Here is a 21,517-nt window from a genome sequence, read left to right on the forward strand (position 1 = left end):
TTTAAAAAGCCTTAAAATAGTTTAGGAAAGAGATATTTGTCCTTAAACTGGTGAAGAGGTAGATGGAATGAAGAAAAGGGAATTATAGAGATATTTAGGAGGTAGATATAGAAAATAAGATAAAGGGAAGAAACCAGGGTAATCCCAACTTTCTACTTTGGTCAGACATGAGAATGGTGGTGGCACACCCATCACAATGGCAAAGTTTTATATTAGCAAAAATATGTGCACAGATATAGTTTTGAGGATGTACAGGTCTGTAAATGGCAAAGGATATAGAAACAGTTGAATCTAGTAGGAGCTGATAATGAAATGGGAGATTAGGATAAGAAAAGCAAGTTCTTCTTGGCCATTCTCACGAGGATCCCCACAGCCCCTCCCTGACACCAGCCGGTCTGTTCTAGAAGTTCTTATCACCAATCTGCCTGCTCCTCAAGTGTAGGTAACCGGTGCACAATAGATCAGCACATTTTAGAATATTTACTGGGACAGAGGGTGAGTCAAATGTAAATTTCTCAGGTGTGGCATCCCTTAGTAGGCTTAGGCTTCAGCTCTGCCATCTATTTTCTACCCTGTGCCAATATTTTTGCTCTAGCAACCAGCAGTGCTAGTCACTTTGGTCTTTCCAAAGCATTTCTTACATTTCAAGCAGAACATATTTATATACAGGCAAATTGGTTCCCAGGGATACAGATTCTGAGATGGAGGCGTGAGGGCAGAAAGGTTTCTGCGGTGTGCTCCTGGAAGCAACACCCATACACCTGCCAGGGAGCAAAGGGAGCAAGATGAGACAGGTGAGCTGTGATGCAGTCCCAGCCAAGGCCTCAGTGGATCCCACAGGGAGCTCTGGAGATAGGAGAGCCCTTCAGAAGCATTCCTCACAGATGGCAGGGTGTGGAGCCTCCAGCGATGATAGATGGGGATTACCACCATAGAGGGATGTGATCCTGAATTAGGCAGCTCCCTTTAGCAAGCTGTCTGTCTCCAATACTCCCGGCACTGGGGGAATGGGTGCCTAGTCCCGAACAATGGGATACAGTGAGGGCGAGCAGCCTGGATTGCAACACCTGTCACCAGGGCTGCAAGCACTGCTCGAACCATCTCCCAGGAAGAAGACATTGCATCAAATAAATCAATGCCCTGTATTTCTTTACAAAATAAATGATTTCCCTCCTGTTTGATCTCTGTGAGGTAGAGAGCATCAGTCAATTGACTCACCTTGGTGGTCATACTTTTCACATGGCACACTTTTTATTATATGTTCCTTCCTTTTGAGCCCCTTTAGACATTTATAGCCTTTCAGGGTAACTGGTTTTAATAAATTGCAATGGCTGCAGTCACTATATTCTTTTTGATGGGACTTGGTCACTAGAAACCCTACCTTCAGGCTGACCTTTAGCCTTTTACTATTTTTCCCCAGCCCTGTACTTCTGATAGTATCCTTGCTTTGTGTTAATAAGCTACTTGAGGCACATCTTGAAGTCTCTTGCTGGAAACATGCTGCTTTCCAATGACTCCTGGTTCTCCTAGCAGAAATGAGCATTATATTCTATTCTAAAAGCTGGTCACTGAGAGAGCAGAATGAATCGTCCCTTAAGACAAACCAGCCAAGAGCAAAATAACACCAGGAAAAAAAGCACATCCATAAGATGGTGGCGGAGAATAGCAATTATGTTTTTCAAAAAGATCATAAAGATATGCCTGATTCTGACTACACTCTTCTACTCTGTGTGCATTCTTTTTATTTTTAATAAAAGTTGTATATATTTGGGGCGCCTGGGTGGCTCAGTCGTTAAGCGGCTGCCTTCGGCTCAGGTCATGGTCCCAGGGTCCTGGGATCGAGCCCCACATTGGGCTCCCTGCGCTGCGGGAAGCCTGCTTCTCCCTCTCCCACTCCCCCTGCTTGTGTTCCTTCTCTTGCTATCTCTCTCTGTCAAATAAATAAATCTAAAAAAAAAAAAAAAAAAAAAAAAAAAAAAAGTTGTATATATTTAAGTGTAAAAAAATGATATTTTGATAAAAATATGCAGAGCAAAATGATTGTTGTAGACAAGCTAATTGACATGCCCCTCTCCTCATTTCTTTCTTGTTTTAATCAAATACAAGAGTTTATTAACCCAGTTTCTCTATTTTCTCCCTCACTGGGATGACTCGTCTCATATCAAACCATCCATTCAAACTAAAGTGTTGCCCCGAATTTAAAATCTTTTTGCATTCTTCTTCTTTTTGATTTCTAGCCCAAACACCCTGAAGCTGACTCCAAAACATAAAGGCTCTGACAATCCTTTTATCTAGATCACTTGGTTACTGATTCACTTAGTATTACTGATTCACTTAGTATAAACTAAGTGAAAAGAAAAAAAAAATCAAAACCTTGCTCCAGAAGAGCACTGAAAAACAAATCACAGCCCAGGATATCTGACACGTCAGATAGACTCCACTAACAATCAGAAGACACTGACAAAGAATAGGACAATACAGACAGGTACAAGGTTTAAATATTCTTGCTTAAATTCTTTTAACTCTTAATTTTGGGGACCCATGTATCTTTTATTTAAAATCAAAGGCCACTGCGCTGATGAATTGCAATTCGTTAAAGACCTCTAGATAAATCACTTTCTCAATGATGCAATGACTTAACTTTGTAAAATCCAGAAGAAGGTGTCAGCAAATATAATCATCAAATGAATGTCAAGCATCATCAGATACTTGAAAAACTTCAAGCACAGCCGCATTTCTCAATCCCTATGGTTTGATAACAGGTTCAGCAAGACCTGCTCCACAGGGTACCAGCCTGTTAGAAAACATTGCAGTGCAATTCCGTGTTCACACTAGATCCAGAGAGTCCCTGTAGCTCCCCTACAAGTACATCCCAGACATTTCTGGCCCATCCCCAGAGATTTTTACTCCCACGTGAAACAAAGAGGGTTCAGCAAGTTGTAACTGTAAAGAATTTTAAGACAAATGTCCAAACGTTTGCATGAATTAAAAATTTCCCTTTTGCATCCACATTTTGCATCCTGATATGATAGCAGGATTCATCCAGAGAGACTTTCTTCTGAGTAATTTGAAGGATGAGTTCCATTAAGGTCACTGGGTATGAGTTTTGTCCAAAGCAAACAGATCGCCCAAGCACTGGTTTTCCTGTTTGGACCTGGGTGAGTCCAAACTCAGAGAGCTTTCATTGGGGTTTCCCTGGGAACTTAACATATTAGCCAGCAGCTTGTGAGATGGTAATATTAGACCAGTGATTCTCAGCCTATGCTGCACATTGGACTCACCTAAGAAGTTTTAAAAGAGGTTGTGGAGAAAGGGGAACCCTCTTACACTGTTGGTGGGAATGCAAGTTGGTACAGCCACTTTGGAAAACAGTGTGGAAGTTCCTCAAAAATTTAAAAATAGAGCTACCCTATGACCCAGCAATTGCACTCCTGGGTATTTACCCCAAAGACACAGATGTAGTGAAAAGAAGGGCCATATGCACCCCAATGTTCATAGCAGCAATGTCCACGATAGCCAAACTGTGGAAAGAGCCGAGATGCCCTTCAACAGACGAATGGATAAAGAAGATGTAGTCCATATATACAATGGAATATTACTCAGCCATCAGAAAGGATGAATACCCAACTTTTACATCAATATGGATGGGACTGGAGGAGATTATGCTAAGTGAAATAAGTCAAGCAGAGAAAGTCAATTATCATATGGTTTCACTTATCTGTGGAACATAAGGAATAGCATGGAGGACATTAGGAGAAGGAAGGGAAAAATGAAGGGGGGGGGAATCGGAGGGAGAGATGAACCATGAGAGACTATGGACTCTGAGAAACAAACAGGGTTTTAGGGGTGGGGGTGGGGGGATGGGTTAAGGTATTAAGGAGGGCACGTATTGCATTGGAGCACTGGGTGTTATACAAAAACAATGGATCGTGGATCACCACATCAAAAACTAATGATGTATTGTATGGTGACTAACATAACATATTAAAATTTAAAAAAATAAAATAAAAAAATAAACATCTACAGTAAAGAGAAAAAAAAAAGAATTGTTAAGTTTCCCTGTTTTTGAGTTTCCTATAAATGTATTCCTAGCTTAAAAAAAAAAAAAAAAGAAGTTTTAAAAGCTACTAATACCTGGGCTTTACCCACAAGTATTCTAATTTAATTGATTGGTGATGCACCCTTGGTCAGGTTCATAAAAGCTTCCCAGGTGATTCTCATATGCAGAAAGTCAGAAGCCAGTATTTTAGAACAATGCTTCTTGAACTTTCCTGTGGGTACAAATGGTCACTCCCTCACTTCTTTGACTTAACTATCTACTAAGAAATCAATAGCTTTAAGTGCAGCAGAAATTGCTGGCTAGTGAAATCCCCAATCTCCCCAACCAGACTTCATTCCAAATAGCCCCTGGCCGCTTCTAAAAAACAAATGCACCCTCACAAGGGCTGAATATTTTCCACGATTGCTTCTAGCAGAAAAATATGTGCCATAGGTTGGAACAACAACTCTAAAATCATAGTTCTAGAAATATTTTTTGAAATAAGACCATCAGTAAAATCAGATCACAGCCTTAACACAGTGAATACTCACATAGGTCAATATTTATCTGGATATATGTATCCGAACATCCAAATAAATACGTATATATACATATATATATATACATGTTACACACACATACATAACTTCTGCTGTGTCATTAAAATGTTAGTTAAATCATTTTTTAGTTCTTTTACAATATAGACTTTGCTTCCCTTTGCAAGAAGGAGTCTACAAATAGGAGGCAAGCAGAGTTCATTATTTTTTTTTCATTCTACCAATTATTTATTTATTTATTTATTTATTTATTTATATTTTGTTCAGTTAGCCAACATATAGTGCATCATTAGTTTTTGATGTAGTGTTCAACGATGAATTAGTTGCATATAACACCCAGTGCTCATCATAACACGTGCCCCCCTCAATACCCATCACCCAGTTACCCCTTCCCCCCATGCCCCTCCCTTCTGGAATCCTCAGTTTGTCTCCTGGAGTCCGGAGTCTCTCATGGCTTGTCTCCCTCTCTGATTTCTTCCCATTCAGGTTTCCCTCCCTTCCCCTATGGTCCTCTGCGCTATTCCTTATATTCCACATATGAGTGAAACCATATTGATAAGGTAGAGCTTTGCTACGTACACCAACTATTACTAAGCCAATGTGTGATATAGGTGGATTATGACAAGTACTAATGAAGAGCCCCTTCTCAAACCTGTATCTTTTTTTTCCTTTCCTTTTTGTTATGGAAATAACAAGCAAAAGCCTCCTTCCTGTCTTTTTCATGCACTTAATTACACATAGGTTCATTTGCACCCATTCTGTCTTTTCCTTAACATAAATGGGATTGTATCATTCACACTGTTGTGTAACTGACTTTTTTTTTCACCTAACTATGTCTGAAGATTTTTACATGCCAGTACAAGTTTATCTCATTCCTTTTAATACTTTGCATGATGGTATTTCATAATGTGGGTATATGATTATTTATATTATCATTTTTTATTATTTTATTACTTCAAATAATTCTTCAATGAGCAGCACATGTATTTATTCCAAGATAATTCCTAGAAGTGGCTTTCTGGGTTCAAGGAATGTGTATTTCAACTTATGAGAGATTGGCAAATTGCCTTTCAAAAAAGCTTGCCCAACTAGACTCCAGTCAGCAGTACCTAGGAGTGCTTGCTTCCTCACTAGTACTTGATATATTGATAGGATCAACATATTTTTTACTTTTGCCAGGCTGATAGATGAACATTTTTTGTTCTTGTCTTAATTTGCATTTTCCTGATTAACAGGGAGACTGAGCTTCTTTTCATATGATTATTAGTACTTTATACTTACTCTTCTTGAATTGCCTATTCATATCTCTTGCTCTTGATTTTATTAAATTTTTTTTTCTCACTGATTTAGAGGAGCTTTTTCTATATATCCATCTATGACTAATTTGTCTATTAAATAATTTTAGGTATTTTTCTAATTCTGTTTCTTGGCTTTTAATTTTTTCTATGTTCTATTTATCCATATTTACATTTTTAATTTTTAAGTCGTATGTATCAGACATTTTTTTTTGTTTTCCTTATTGTTAGTTTTTGCTCTTTGGGGAGGGACAGTTCATCATGTTTAGGAAGGCATTTTTTTCATCTTAAAGTTAAAACAAATTTTCCTACAATTTCATTCAGTACTTTTATGATCTGTGATGTATTTACACATTAATTCATAAATTCACTTAGAACTTATTTCTATGTGCTGTGTGAGGTCGGAGGACTTTAAAAAGTTATTTAAATTCTAGTTAGTTAACATATAGTGTAATATTAGTTACAGGAGTAGAATTTAGTGATTCATGACTTACATATAATGCTCAGTGCTCAACATAAGTGCCATCCTTAATACTCATCACCCTTTTAGCTCCTCCCCTGCCCACCTCCCCTCCAGCAACCCTCAGTTTATTCTCTAGTTGAGTCTCTTGTGGTTTGCCTTCCTCTCTTTTTTTCCCTTCCCCTATGTCCATCTATTTTGTTTCTTAAATTCCACATATGAGTGAATTGGATGGTATACGTCTTACTCTGACTGACTTATTTTGCTTAGCATAATACATGCTAGCTCCATTGCAAATGGCAAGATTTCATTCTTTTTGATGACTGAGTAATATCCCTGTGTGTGTGTGTGTGTGTGTGTGTACCACATCTTCTTTATCCATTCATCAATCAATGGACATTTGGGCTCTTTCCATAATTTGGCTATTGTTGATAATGCTGCTATAAACATTGGGGTGCATGTGCCCCTTCAAATCAGTATTTTTGTATCTTTTGGGTAAATACCTAGTAGTGCAATTGCTGGGTCATAGGATAGTTCTATTTTTAACTTTCTCAGGAACCTCCATACTGTTTGCAAGAGTGGCTGCCCCAGTTTGCATTCCCACCAACAGTGTAGGAGGATTCCCCTTTCTCCACATCCTCACCAATATCTGCTGTTTCCTGACTCATTAATTTTAGCCATTCTGACAGGTGTGACGTGGTATCTCATTGTGATTTTGATTTGTAGTTCCCTGAAGATGAGTAATGTTGAGCATCTTTTCACGTGAGGAGGACTTTCTTTTTTAAAAGAGAGTTTTAAATTGTCTCAATATCATTAATTGAATTTTTACCCACTGATTTGAATTACTGATCTCTGTCTATTTTTTAGGTAAATTTGGAAGTTTTTAGGTAATTCTTAAAGATTTTTTCTCTGTGTACACTTTAGCATTAGCTTGTCAGGCATTGAATTTTTTTAAAGAAACTGTTACCATTTTAATTGTTAATATATATTATTAAATCTATAGGTATAGGTTAACTTTGGAAAATTTGACATTTAATAATATTTAGTCTTCCCATTTAGAAACATGATATGTCTCTCTATTTATTTAGGTATTTCTCATGTCCTTTAATAAAATTTTATAATTTTCTTTATTCTAAGGTCTTATATTTCCTTTTACGATCATTATTTGGGTATGAATTTTTGATGGTGGTACTATTTGAATATTATCTTTTTTCTCTATCCCATATTCTAATTAGTTATTGATGGCATATCTGAAAGCTATTGATATTTTCATATTTTAATTCCAAAGGCTACCACCTTAATGAATATCTCTCCTTAGTTGCCACAGCTTCTCAGATAGTTGTATTGGAATTTCTTGTAATTTTCCATGCGTGCCATGAAAAACTGAACATTGTCTTTTTAAGTCTATTAGAACAAACCTGCTAACTATGTAATTTGGATCCTCTAGACTTACTTATTTTTTGTCTTCTCACACTTAAAATTTCTGAAAAATGTGTGTTAATGTCTTCCACTGTGATTATGGATTTGTTAGTTTTTCTTTTTCTTATGTGTTTCAGTGTAACTGTCAGATACATGGGTTATGGCTCTTACAGTTCTTGGTGGATTTGTTCCATTTATCTTACTTTACCTTGCACTCTGTCATGTCTGATATGAATATTTATACATCTGCTTTTTCTTCACCAGTCATCTCTATTTCAGTCTTCATCACTTTCAGAAAATATAGCCCTCTTATACGCAGCATATAGATTTATTTTAAATCAAATATGAAAGCTTCTGTGTTTTAATAAAATAATATAAGCTATGAACAATTACTTTCTTGAACCAGAGGAAATTGCTGTTTTGGGGCGCCTGGGTGGCTCAGTTGGTTGAGCGGCTGCCTTCGGCTCAGGTCATGATCCCAGGGTCCTGGGATCAAGCCCCGCATCGGGCTCCCTGCTCGGCGGGAGGCCTGCTTCTCCCTCTCCCACTCCCCCTACTTGTGTTCTCTCTCTCCTGTCTCTCTCTCTCTCTCTCTGTCAGATAAATAAATAAAAATCTTTAAAAAAAAAAAAGGAAATTGCTGTTTTTGTAGGTCAAAAACAAACATTGGCAACTCCTTATGGTTAAACCTAATACTTTAATTACTCATGTGTTTAAACTTATTCCTGCCTTTACATTTAATATTTACATTTTCTGTTTTTTTTTTTTTTTAATTTTAAGCACTTTTCCTTTCAATACCTTTGATACATTTGATTGAATTTTCTTTGTTCTGCATGTTTTTTCTCCTTGTCACTGTTAGGAAGTTGTATATAGCATTTCTCCCTGCTATTTTTTTAATGGTTCTTTTTTAATATTTAACACATATATAAAGAATTTAGATACAGTTAGTGAAGAGAATCTTCCCCAGACCAGGAGAAGAATTTAATAATATTTCATTCACCCACATACCCATTTTCCAAGATATCATTTGTTTATTAATTTTTAGATTCTGTTTCTTTATACCTCATATATAAAACTACTTGGGTTAAACTATAGCCCATCAGTTTGTTCACTCATTACTTTTCCTGGCATCTCCTCTTCCTCCTTAGTTATTTCATTGTTTGTTTTGTGAGGTACATGCTCAATTATTACAGAAAAGGTCTGTGGAAGTTAAACTCATGACTCTTTACATATATTGGAATGTTTTTATGTGGCTTTCTCATTTGATTGCTGGCTTGGTTGAGTAGAGGATTCTAAGTTCAAAATCATTTTCCTTCATAATCTTTTTTACCATTGTCACCTACAAAAGTCTGAAGCAATCCATTTCTTATTCCCTTGTATGTAAACTGCCTTTCTTCCTTCTCTGAAAACACTTGAGGTTTTCCTCTTTATCACCGGAGATGTGAAATTTAACCAGTACTCAGTAGATCATTTACACCTTAGTATTCAAATCTTTCTTCCTTTCTGGAATTTCCCCTCACCCCTCCTCCTCCATCTTTTTAAACTTTTTTTTTCCTCCTCTTGCACTTCTCCTTCTTATCCTCCTTTTTTTCAATCTTGCAACTCCCATTAGAGAGATATTGGATCATCTGAATCTGTCTTACATATCTCTTGACTTCCTTCATATTTTTTTCTCTATCCTTTCTCATCATGTCCTGGAAAACTTAGTCAATTGCTATCCTGGGCTTATTAATTTGCTTTTCAGCTGTCCAATATACTTTGAACTGTTGATCTTTTTAAAAGATGCATTGTTCTGTTGTTTGTCTCAAAAGACAAATATATTTTAAATTCTTTTTCTCTTTGCTCTATTAAGTCTTTTCACTAGATGTTAGTTCTTCTGCTTGTTGAATTTGGTACCTCTTATGCTAATTTTCCTTAAATAGCACTGACACTTTGTTTTATGTTAATTTCTTTTTTTATTTAAGAATCCTTATTTTCCTACATATTCACCTATCTTGAGTGATTGAAGAAGGGAAATGGAAGGAGTTGCCAAGACCAGTAGCTTGTGTTCTTGCAATGTGGACTCCCCATTTCTCTACATTGGGACATTGCTCTTCCATTCCGTTCCTGGTGCCTAGCAAGGTGATTTGTCCTGTGGACAACACAACTGCTTCTTACTTATTAACACAATAAAAAGAGGACAAAGAGATCTAGCTCCTCACTTAATCACCCTGACTATCAACTTCTTATGGTTATTGGCTCTTAGCTTTAAACTCCCCTACAGTTAGCTTACGTCCACACCAATCTTCACAGCAAATGTTTTAGAATTATGGTATCCTATGGTTTTACTTCTCCATTGATCAGATCTTATTTGTGTTCTATCTTTTGTGATGCTTCAATATTTCTGATTCAGTAATGATACTCTCGATTGTCTTTATAGGCATTTATAAATTTATTTTGTTTCTTAAACATCTTTTGTCAGTTCAGAGGACTTTTAGATGAGTGGTAGAATACTTACAAGCACTGGGTCTACCATTTTTATTCAAATCTCCCTCTATTTTCTTTTTTTTTTTTTTAAAGATTTTATTTATTTATTCATGAGAGACAGAGAGAGAGAGAGAGAGAGGCAGAGGGAGAAGCAGGCTCCCAAGGAGCAGAGAGCCCAATGCAGGACTCGATCCCAGGACCCTGGGATCATGACCTGAGCCGAAGGCAGACACTTAACCATCTGAGCCACCCAGGCGCCCTCAAATCTCCCTCTATTTTCTTAACAGACTTAAACTTAGCCATCTTGACTTTGTGCTTCTCATACTACAAAGAACTGTTTATGATACATTGTCTTTTCCAACAATAAAGAAAACATGAACATATTTTATTATTATTCAGAGCTCAACCCTGATAGGAGAAATGGCTGTTCCCAAAAGGAAATAATGACATAAAATGAAATATTAGGTGAGAACAGAAGTGTAGGTGAAAACAAGTGTTAATATGAGCAAAAATTAGTAACTGGTGTTAGATAATGATTTTTTCTCTCTCTACAAATTCATGATTCTATTTCCTACTGAATAAGCAGGTATTTAAATCAAATAAAAAGGAGCATCCTTCCAAATTTGGCAGTATTTTTTCACAATGAGCCATAGATATGTTCTCTTCACTTCCTTATAAACACCTAGCCCTGTAGCATGGTTATTGAAAAGAGCACTGGTTTTAGAACTGTAATTCCCAATTTGTCCAGTCAAATTTTCTGACTTTCCACTGATTCGTCTATAAACATTGGATAGAAATATGTATAACACTTGAAAAATTATAAAGTATCCTACAAGCTTAAAGGTGGAAAAAGAAAGATTGTCATATTGCAGTAGAAACAAAGACATTTTTGTGGCTGCATTTTTAGATTTTGCTCAACCCTCCTACACCCCACCCTCCAAAACAATTTTGTCCTTATGGCCCAAGTTTCACTCTCACATCTAGCCATTTGTGTCAGGAAGAAAAATAAAGATAGTGAGTAGGCCAAGTGACAAGTTGTATCTACAGATAGATAAAGGTATGTCCTCTTGCAATGCTCCTGTTTTTGCAATATCTAGTCCAGTTTCATTTTCTGGTATAACGAAAATGCTGTGGGAGGCTTACCTGACATTAGAGGACATTGACCTTCGGAAGGTGTTGACTGCTCCTGAAGAAACCTCACTGGTACTCAAAGGAATGGGGTGGGGTGAAAATACACCCATGCAGAGGCAGGAAGCGTCACAAGTGCAGAGGAAGAGCAGGACAATGCCGCAAAAGAAGGCAATTCTTACCCAAACCAGACCTTGAATTCTAAGTAGTTCCCTCTCAGGGACACATAGACTGCTGAACTTGTGTTTCAGATCTGGGTTAGAACTCACACCACTCACAAAGAAATGGCTCTGCATGGTTAAAAAAAAGAACTGGCCTATCCCTTTGACAGAGAAGTTTCAGGTACTTAATTACTAAAAAATTATATTGAAATGAAGATCATTCCCTACTACAAAGTCTTCTCTGATCCCACAGAATAAGTTAGAATCCCTGTATCTTGCCCTCAAAGCATTTGTCTCAATAAAAAGCTGGCTGCCCATTTCCTCATAGATAGAAAATCTGGATCTCTGAGCCAGGAGCCAGAAAGTTTGGGCAAGATGGAGTATTTTCTCACCTTCCCTCAAGAGGCCATGATAGCATATCTTTATGAGGTTCAATGATGAAATGCCCTAAGTTGTTTCCTCAAGTAACTGCCAAGTTCCTAAAGATGAGTGGACATTCCTCCATGGTCTGGCAAACTGTTGGCCTTAGCTTTCCATATTGTGGGTCATGGTTTTTGTTTTAACTGGAGTTTTGGAGAGAAGCTTGCACAAGTGGGGAAGGTGCCAGCCTGAAGTCACTCTGAAACGACTGCTGGGAAAGTGAATGAAGCCAGAGGCTGGCCAGAGTTCAAGTCACTCACCTTGCTGGGTCTGATTTTCCTCACATGTCAAATGGGTGCTTGAACTCTACAACATCTATGTCCCCCATGCCCTGGTATCCTGTGCATCTTGTGGTTCTATGTTAAAATTAATTTTGGGGGGGCACCTGCATGGCTCAGTCAGTTAAGCATCTGCCTTCGGCTCAGGTTTTGATCCCAAGGTCCTGGGATCAAGCCCGGAATCAGGCTCCCTGCTCTGTTTCTGCTTCTCCTTCTGCCATTCCCCCTGCTTGTGCTCTCTCATTCTCAGGGTCTAGCAAATAAATAAATAAATAATTTTTTTAAAAAAATTAATTTTGTTTTAATATTGTAGACATAGTATTTTGGTTTTCCTACCTAAAGCCAAGTGTTTTTCCTAAACCAACTGTTAACTTTATTTTGAGTAAGATTTCTCAAAAAAATCTAAAACTAAAATTCCATTCAGAGTCTAAAAATAGTATTTACAGACCTACTTCTCTATTTTTTCTTGATAGTATGAATTTATATGTCATTTCAATTAAGGAATAAGAAATTAGAAATAGAAGGACACAAATAACATTTGGGGATATGGAGTAATCCCTAAGTCAGTAAGCAATTTGAAAAAAAAAAAGAAGAAGAAGAAATCATTTGGAAAAGATTTTCCTAAAATTATACAATCTCCTTTTGTCTCAAAAATATGTCCATTTCCCTCTTAGAACATAAACAGATATAATTATCATAATTTTGTAGCTTTAAATCTTACTAAAACTTCTATCAGGATACTTAGCTATTGGAGGACAAATACATTTGGTATGAAATTTTCAACTTACAGATGTAACCAGTAAAGTTGCCCTTTTCATCCTCCAAATTTGCATGCAATAGATAGTCCCCAGTTATGCGCTGGGGTTGTGGTTATAAACATTCTTTTTTAAAGATAATCACAACTCCCTCCCCAGAAATGATGCCATTGCCATTGAAAACCTAATGATGTGGCAAAACAGACTGTGGCTTGGATGCAACCACCAGCCACCAAAGCCTGCAGATTCTATATATTTTCCTCTGGAATGGATCAGCTCAAGAGATGAGTAAGCCAAACCAGTAGCACAAGAAGGTCTTCCACAAAGCCTTAGCCCTGGTCCTCCTTGTTCCCTCAGGAAATTAGCTCTATTCCATAATAGGAAGGAGACCGAAGAACTCAAAAAGGATGGGAGAATAAGAAAGCTCCCTCCTGGTTATTCAGTGGTTCCCTATTGAGTCCAGGATAATGTGTGAGTTCTTCATCCAGACCCTTAAAGGTCCCACTTTCTGTGCCCAACTGGATATTGCCACCTTAACACACCACAGGGAATAGTAGTGGGGTGGGAGCCATTATAGATTAGAGCAGAGTGACAAGATCTGCCTTATGTTTTATTTTTACTCATTCTCCTCAAAAACACCCTACACTTCCAGCACAGACCCATTCAGCCTGAGTGCCCTCTCCAAGCATTCCTGCCCAAAGCAATCTCATTCCACCTTCAGTGCCCAGCTTCAAGACCCCTCCTAGGTAGAGCTACCTTGATTCCTCCAGCAAGATGTGACTCTCCCTCTCATTCTAATCTTGCAAATGCCCAAAGTACTTGGCTTAGACCAAGGTTTTGTATTTTCTGCCTTGTACTATTAAGAGTTAGATGACCAAAAGTTAGATTATGTTTTGCTTTGAGCCTCAGCTGGATTGCAAACCCCTTAAGCATGGCTTACATTTTATACAGCAGAACAGCACTGTTACTTCAACTGTGGGAGAAGCCAGGTGCCTCCACAAGTTCATCAACTCAGTTTCTAGGCCCTCGGCTATATGACAGCCAGCCAACTGCCAAGAGTTTTGCCAATAGGTCCAAGATCAAGTTCATCCACATTTCTAAAAACATGAGTGGGGATATTCACGTTCAAAAAAGTTAAGACCAATTATCATCCAACCACTTTTCTCCAGCTAAACTCCTTTGACATACACATCTATTGTTACTTTTCAGATGGAATCCTGCGGGGATTCATTGGGTCCACCACTCATTTGGGGACTTATCTTGTGTTGCCTTTATCTTTGCTACCTTTCTGTGCCATATTTTTTACTTCCTTCCTCTAAAATGTAAGTTCTTTAGGGATGGAGGCCTCACAGAGTTCTTTGTGGACCCACATGTCCCCTTACCTATAGGCCCTTGCACCAAAACTATTTGCAGGTGGACTATTTGCATGGCTCTTCCAGCCTTCAATTGCAAATAAAATACAAAAAGCAGGCGACCAAAGATAAACTACTGCCTCTGTTGTAACAGGATTTTGTGCCGCTTTATCAAAACTTTGAGAATTTTTACACGCGGAACCTGTACATGAGAATCAGAGACAACTGGAACCGGCCCATCTGCAGTGCCCCAGGGTCTCGGTTTGATGTGATGGAGAGGGTGTCGGATGACTACAACTGGACATTTAGGTGAGGCAGCCTACTGGAGGGGCTTGGTTGAAAGAAATCCTTCCCAGGAATCCTAGCATGGGCACCAAATTACAGAAATGATGAACACCAAACCATGGAATTTGCTGGTCTTCCATCACTGAACCCTTTGCAAGCCCTCATAATTCCAGTGAAGGAAGTCACGGTAATTCAGCTGCCAAGGGTGGCTATGTTAGATTAAAATAAAGCCTGTGTCAGAAAGTGCAGGATACACAGAGCCAGCCAGGAAGAGCCTTTTCAGCCTTATTGACAAATTATACCCCCCTACTTCTTGCTGAAGGAGACAGTGATGATCATGGCTCTTCCTCACCTAGAAAGTTCTTGCTGGAATTTTAACAAGAACACAGGTATCACAGAAGTGAGCACCCAAGGAAAACCAGGGCTAAATAATACTCCATGGCTTGTGATACCTTTTTCCAATGCTCTGCCCAGCTTCTTTTTGGGGTTACTGTCTTCCAAGGGCAGACCATTTTGTGTTGACAGCAATTCACATCAGAAAGGAAAAAGAAAGTATATGATTGGGGACAGACCCAAGATCTCCTTGTAAGAGTCTTTTATGGGGCACTAGGATGATGTTAAATGAGAAAGCCCTTTGTGGTCTTCTCTCTGCAGGTTCACTGGAAGAATCATCAAAGATGTCATCAACATGGGCTCATATAACTTCCTTGGCCTGGCTGCTAGTTACGATGAATCTATGAGGACAGTAAAGGATGTTTTAGAGGAGTATGGCTTAGGTGTGGCCAGCACCAGACATGAAATGGGTATGTATGTTCACCATTTTGAAATTTTGTCCAGCTGGGCCTCAGATTCTTTGTGGCAACTTCTCAAACCTAGACCATATCTAGACTGTGTACCTCAAAAAGCTGTTATAAATTGCAAAATGAGAAAGGTATCTGAAGGTCTTTTTGGAAATTTCAAATATTATGCTCTTGCCAGGCAGTTTATTAATTACAGGTTTTAATTCTCCAGAAAAAATAAAAAGAGATCTTTCTTTAGACCATATTACCTAAAATAGCAACTACTGTGCCTCTTCCATCTGGCCCTTTTCTGGATCCTTCCCACACTTTTTTTTTTTTTAAACAGCTTTAGTGAAGTATAACTGATATTGTTAAAAACTGTACTTACTTAATTTATACAATTTGATGGGCTTAGACATATAAATACGCTCTGAAACTATCACCGCAATCAAGGTAATAAACATGTCCATCACCTTGGAAAGTTTCTTTGTGTCCCTGCTTTTTGTGGTAAGAACACTTAACATGACATCTACCCTTTCAATGAATTTTTAAAGTGCACAATGTAGTATTAATTATAGACACAATGTTGTACAGCAGATCTCTAGAACTTACTCATCTTGCATGACTGAAATTGTATATCCATTGAACAACTTTTTGTTTAGATTTTGCTCTTTCTAATGTTGTCCATCACTGATCTTACTTTTGTATTTGGATATTGCCCATCACTGCTACTAAAACATAAGCTTCACGAAGGGAGGGATTGAATTGGCCTTGTTGTCTGTCATGTTGAATGAATGAGTGAATGATGAATGAATGGGCAAGGTGAAACAGACTGCCTATTTGTTTCTCTTTTAGCTGAAACATTTTTCTCTTATTCAAAGGAGTGAAATCTGTGAGAAGGAAACTTCTGGTCCTCTCCACCTCAGGGAGAAAGAGTGATGCAAGCTTCCTCCTATAGAGTGTCTTGCTATTCCTGACACAGTGTTTTCTTATATGTCATCTCATTTATTCCTCACAAAAGTCCTCTGCTCAAGGAGACAGCACAGGCGATGTTATTTCATCTTCTAGAGGAAAAAATAGGATCATAGTGACTAAGTGATGTCCCCCCAGTGGCTTGTTAATCATACTAACTCCCAGTCTAGCTAGCTTCTCCTAAGACAGCAGTTTCCCACCCAGAATGATATATGCATGGTTTACCATGTCATAGGTTCTTAAACTTAAGAACCCAAGGTAAATCTACTAAAAAGGGATTGACCATTAATGAAAAATGAGTCACGTGCCCCTCTTAGATATCCAGTTGACAAAAGAGCATTAAAAACCCATGCAACAAAGAACAATTTAAGTTCAACAAAGTAACTTTTTTAATCCATACATTCAGTTAACATTTAGCGAAAGCTCCCGAGTTTATAAGTGGTTGACCAGATTTCTTAAGAAAGGCATCTTACTTATATTCATTTTGAGGCAGGAGGGCTGCAGATATGAGCAGAATGCAGAAGGAAGGTTCTACTTCACTTAGCAGAACTGGGTCATCCATGATACCCCATTTGGGATGGGGCAGAGACTGGAAGACTACCCCCAGTCAAAAAGACATGGAATCAGTAAGCTTTGGGGACATTTCCTCTGGTGCTGGTGACACCCAACACCAGGATTGTTGAACCCTCCTCAGTCACAGCCAGCAGAAGCCAAACCTGATACAGACAATGGTTTCCTTCCTATGGAAGCCAGATAATAGGAGTTCCTGATTCTGCAGACTCAATGAACCAGAGAAGCCAGGCAGAGACGAAAATCATAGTTTCAACTGCCTGCAGCCTAAGTTCTTTCTCCACTTCCTCAGCCTTCTGAATGGCTAGACTTTTAATATTTACCTGCTTCACTTAGTCTCTGGCTCAAGCTCCAGGAAGATTTTAACAGTTTTCAAGGAAACAGTAAGAGAGCAAAATAGAAGCCACCCACACTAATTTTAAGCAAACAGAAGAATTGATAACAAGGATGGATATGAGCAGTCAGAAAATAAAGAAGTAAATGGGGTGCATTTTAAAGTATTGTGCAACATAAGCAGTAACCTTAGCATAGCATACAAGAATTAGTAGCATAATTTTGAATGCCACTTATTTCAAGACATACAAATAACTTTTAGAAAGCATAAGCTATCTAGTCTTAAGAAAATGTTGAACAGTGCCAGTGGACTGTCAGTGAAAATTTGAGAATATAGAGACTTACCAATTTAACAACCAAAAATGCTCCTTGAGGAGCCCAAAGTAAAAGTTTAGGAACATTTAATCACTTGAGTACTTTCCCAGAGCTTTTAAAAATAGTTTCCAATGTTCTGGAGGGAAAAACACACAAAAATCATATTACAAAATAGGAAATTAAACAAAAAAGAAATCAAGAGGAAGTATTTAAAGCACAGTGAAAGGATAGAAGACCACACACAGTATCTTGGCCAAAAATATGTGAGAAGAACATATTTGCCCACTGAAAGAAAAGGACTGAGATTTTGCCAAAAACCCAAACTCAGCTACATGCTTTAATCACAAACAAATACAAGTAAATTTAAGTTATTCCTAAGGATGAAAAGTAGAAAGGTAAGTCCCAGCCAGACATCTGGTTCTCGCCTCCCTGCTGCAACCACCGCTAAAATGAACTCAGTGCCCAAGAGGGAAGTCAGTTCAATAAAAAGCACAACAAACAAAGAGCTCTAGAATAAAGTTGTGTGTCCAGTCTGCATCTGCAAAGGCTAGGACTGAGCCTGAAATACAGCTGAGCTGTAAGGAATGAAACATTTCCAGAAACATACATACAGAATTGCAAATGCTGTTTTTAACATGTGGAATGATGTGCTGCTGTTATTTTCATGTACAACTAAAAAATACTGGCATACAGAATTAAGGGAGGCTTTGACTGTCTCGTGGTCAATTTAACTTTCCATAGGCTGATGGAAGGGATGGTGCATTTTTTTGATATCCTAAATATGAGGCAGAGTGAAATGGAAATTTGGAGTCATAATCAACCATTTAAAATGCCTGACACATTTTTAATTCTTATCCTCTATATTCATGGGTGCATTTTTATTAGAATTCTCCTTGATCTGGGCTGTCTCCTTCAAATTGTGTGCCATATGTCATATCTTTGGTAATTACAGCCTAGTTTTTCCTAATAACTTTCTTAATGTGCTGTGAAAGATTAGAAATCTTTGAGTATTGTTGTGTGTGATATTACGTTGTGAACTAGTGAACTCTAGACTGAACAGCTTATCAAAAGTTGAAGAGAATGCTGCTCAATATCCTCTTTTTAAGGTGGCTTGCTTCCAGATTTTTAGCTGCAAAATCACTTGAATAACTGTTCACAGATTCTAAAATTACATGGATTTTTAGATTTTCAGCACCAGGATTGAGAATTGTTCATGATGTCTGAGTATTAACAGAAAACAATAATCAGTAATATCTCCATTATGCAAGGTATTTCCACATAATTTTGATCTTTGAATTTCTTTGAATTTTTGAATTTCTTTGAATTTCTTTATCTGAAAAAAAAACTATTTAATTTTTCTGTATGTGGAAGGTGTTTGAATATGTTGGTTAGACAATGAAAAATGTAATGCAGCAGCCCCTGAGGCAAAGTAAATGCATAATTGCTTGTTCTTCTTCATATTAAGCCAAAAAATAAAGAACAAGCTGAAACTTTAAAAAATAAACAAACAACATAAATGTGTGGTACAAATGCAAACAAAAAGGAAAGCAGAAGATTAGCTTAAAGTTATTGGTTGTTATTAAACATAGGAAGAGACTCACGTTATAAAAATTATGTGGAGAGCCCATAATGAAGACAGATTCAAGTCCTATATCCTCTATGCATCAAGTAACACAGTGCAGACATCGATGGCTGTTATTTTTCTGTATACCTGGAAATTAGGAGAATGAATTATGAGAGGCTTTGAAAATCATGTGGGTCAATTTAACATTCTACAGGCTGATTATAAACAAAAGCAAGACAAATAAAATAGTGATAGGAGACCACAAAGTACCTTCCAGTCCTTGAAAAGTAAAGAAGGAAAGAAGGAAGGGAGGGAAGGAGGAAGGAAGGAAGGGAGGGAGGAAGGAAGGAAGGAAGGAAGGAAGGAAGGAAGGAAGGAAGGAAGGAAGAAAGGAGAGGGAGGGGAGTAAGGAAGGAGGGGAGTAAGGAAGGAGGGTAGTAAGGAAGGAGGGAGGGAGGGAAGGAAGGGGAGGAGGAAGGAAGGAAGGAGGAAGTGAAGGAGGAAAGGAAAATATAAAACATAAAGGACACTAACAATGCAATTACTGACTTCCATTTAATATTTATATATTGAATTAAGAGCCTTAAAACATATTACCAGTATACTTCATCTTTTAAAATACCTAGTGAATTTTCACAAAAATTTACTATATTTTATGCCACAAAGAAAACCTCATTAGATTCCAAAAAGTGGAATTTACATAAGTCACATTCTTGGATCACAGTGAACTAAAGCTAAAAGTAAATAATAAAATTAGAAACAGTTCCTTTTTAAAAAATCTCTGGAAGGTTTTAAAGGCCTTTCCTAAGAGACTCTTGAATCAAAAGGGAAATGAAATTACATTTACATCATATTTAGAAACTAACAACTGTGAGAACACCATAGGGCCCAGCTAGTTGTGTAATCAGAGGAAAATATATAGTCTTACTTTACTAAAGAAGAAAGACTGAAGCTAGCAAACTAAGCTACCCATGCAGTAAGGAGTAAAAGGTAAGCAAAAGTATTGAATTATTAAAAATAAAAACAGAAACTTATTAATTAGAGAAGAATAATTTCTATTGGGCTGAGGCAACTGTGTTTTAATAAGTCACTAGAGGTGATTTCGGTGAGCGGCAACCAGAGTTGGCAACAGCTGAACAAAATTTGACAAACAAGCACTTAGTGAAAAAACGTATTAAGGAATGGACATTACAAATCAAACAGTGTACTCAAAAAACAAGATACCATGATCAAGTAGTTCATTTCAGTAACTATGAGGATAGTTAGCTCAATAATAAGGCAATTCATAACATTGAATAATCCTAGAAGAAAACATATGATTATCTTGATAGGTGACACTAAAGCATTTATAAAATTCAGTATCCGTTCCTAATACAAATTTTAATAGAATAAAAATAGGAGATTCCAGAATGCAATAAAAACACCTACTTCAAACAAAGAGACTGTACTATGGTGAGCGCTGTGAATTATGTCAGACTGATGAATCACAGACCTGTACCCCTGAAACAAATAATACATTGTATGTTAATAAAAAAAATTAAAAATAAAAACAAAGAGACTGTGCTATATTTTGTGATGAGATACTAGAAACTTTCACTTAAAGTCAGAAAAAAAGGTGAAGATGCGTTTATCCACCGTTTTAATAACCTGTGGAAGTACTAGACAACATAATTTCATTTTTCATTCTTTAAGTCGATAAATATTTATTGAATGACTACCATGTGACATAATTAGAAGTATAGGCATAATAAGAGGTAAACTATTATTTGTAGATAATCTGATTGTTCACCGCTCTGGTTTTCAAACTGTGATCTGTGAGGAGCAAAGGAGACCTCTGCCGGGGCTCTTCATGGGGCCACCATCAATATGAGAGGGAGCTGAGCAGGAAGAACAGAGCTTGGGTCTACTTTCTTTCAATTTACATATTTGAATAATCAAAAATTTATTAGAAATAATAAATATCCAATAAAAAACTTAATAAAAACCTACCGCATGTAGACCAACTTTTATTTTTTTATTTTTTTATTTTATTTTATTATGTTATTTTAGTTACCATACAATACATCATCAGTTTTTGATGTAGTGATCCACGATCCATTGTTTTCACATAACACCCAGTGCTCCATGCAATATGTGCCCTCCTTAATACCCATCACTGGGCTAACCCATCCCCCTACTCCCCTCCCCTCTAAAACCCTCAGTTTGTTTCTCAAAGTCCATAGTCTCTCATGGTTCATCTCTCCTTCTGATTTCCCCCCTTCATTTTTCCCTTCTTTCTCCTAATGTCCTCCATGCTATTCCTTATGTTCCACAAATAAGTGAAACCATATGATAATTGACTTTCTCTGCTTGACTTATTTCACTTAGCA

At 37.5% G+C, this 21,517-nt stretch overlaps 1 protein-coding gene across 1 annotated transcript in view; it reads left to right on the plus strand.

Annotated features, from left to right (window-relative positions):
• The window catches only part of SPTLC3 (serine palmitoyltransferase long chain base subunit 3), a 154,393-nt gene that overhangs the window by 36,159 nt on the left and 96,717 nt on the right, over positions 1 to 21,517 (plus strand). The window contains exons 3-4 of the mRNA XM_032419845.1: positions 14,485 to 14,639; positions 15,270 to 15,418. Coding sequence (XP_032275736.1) covers positions 14,485 to 14,639; positions 15,270 to 15,418 — 304 coding nt within the window. The remainder of the gene's footprint in view (positions 1 to 14,484; positions 14,640 to 15,269; positions 15,419 to 21,517) is intronic.

This window comes from Phoca vitulina, unplaced genomic scaffold (genome assembly GCF_004348235.1).
Source record: "Phoca vitulina isolate PV1807 unplaced genomic scaffold, GSC_HSeal_1.0 scaffold22, whole genome shotgun sequence".
Taxonomy (NCBI): Eukaryota; Metazoa; Chordata; class Mammalia; order Carnivora; family Phocidae; genus Phoca; species Phoca vitulina.